This window comes from Penaeus monodon, chromosome 22, assembly GCF_015228065.2.
Source record: "Penaeus monodon isolate SGIC_2016 chromosome 22, NSTDA_Pmon_1, whole genome shotgun sequence".
Taxonomy (NCBI): Eukaryota; Metazoa; Arthropoda; class Malacostraca; order Decapoda; family Penaeidae; genus Penaeus; species Penaeus monodon.
In genome coordinates this window covers 37,018,018-37,018,772 of record NC_051407.1, presented here as the reverse complement: position 1 = coordinate 37,018,772, position 755 = coordinate 37,018,018, and the positions used below count along the sequence as shown (strand labels likewise).

Genomic DNA, 755 nt, shown 5'->3' with positions numbered 1-755 from the left:
TCGTCATTGATACAGTTTGAAAAATCAACATTTCATATGGATTTAGAACATTATATCCCATCTGACAGTCTCTGAGATTTAGAGACATCGTTTTACAAGAGGGAAATTAGAAAGCTATATTAGAGCAAAACAAATCGTGATCTATGTTTAGTACATTTAACAACTGGGCTATGATAAATCCTCCACATACACAGAAAAGGAATTCAATAAAAAATACTTTCCACCAGATTAACTACGGATTACCTCCATACACAGCCCCCAGTAGGTTACGTTCAGTTGTTCCATTGCTCAGTTGTTCTGATGTTAAAAGTAAATAACCTCATCCCTTCGAGTGGGAGGCGGGCCATAGTCTCGAGGGGCGTGGCTTTCGAGACCTCTCACGGGCGAGGGTCCTGCCTTCAGATTCACCCGTGGCAGTATGGCTGAAACGAAAGAAAAAAAGGAAATGAAAACGACTGTTTGTACCCTGTCTGCCTTTATTTCCTGAGATACAAATTGTTGGTTTACTGGTGTTGTATACAGTGAGATATCAGTTATAGTAAGTAATACGACTTTTACTAGCAAAGATTGATACAAGTAGATATTGGACAGCTTTCTTATGTTATGTTTAAGGTAATTATTAGTTTCCTTTTTTATGAAACATGAACTTATGAACTACATGATATAAAAAGTAAGTCCACATACACAATTTAAAATTCATACTTGTAAAAATATTTATCTCAACAAATATATATAGAGATTTCTGTAATAAATAA

At 35.2% G+C, this 755-nt stretch overlaps 1 protein-coding gene across 1 annotated transcript in view; it reads right to left on the bottom strand.

The window, feature by feature from the left end:
* Nucleotides 1–119: 119 nt before the first annotated feature.
* LOC119587108 overlaps nt 120–755 on the bottom strand; it is a gene marked incomplete in the record, with an annotated part of 12,134 nt that continues 11,498 nt past the window's right edge. Inside the window, 1 exon segment of the mRNA XM_037935860.1 lies at nt 120–422. Coding sequence (XP_037791788.1) covers nt 304–422 — 119 coding nt within the window.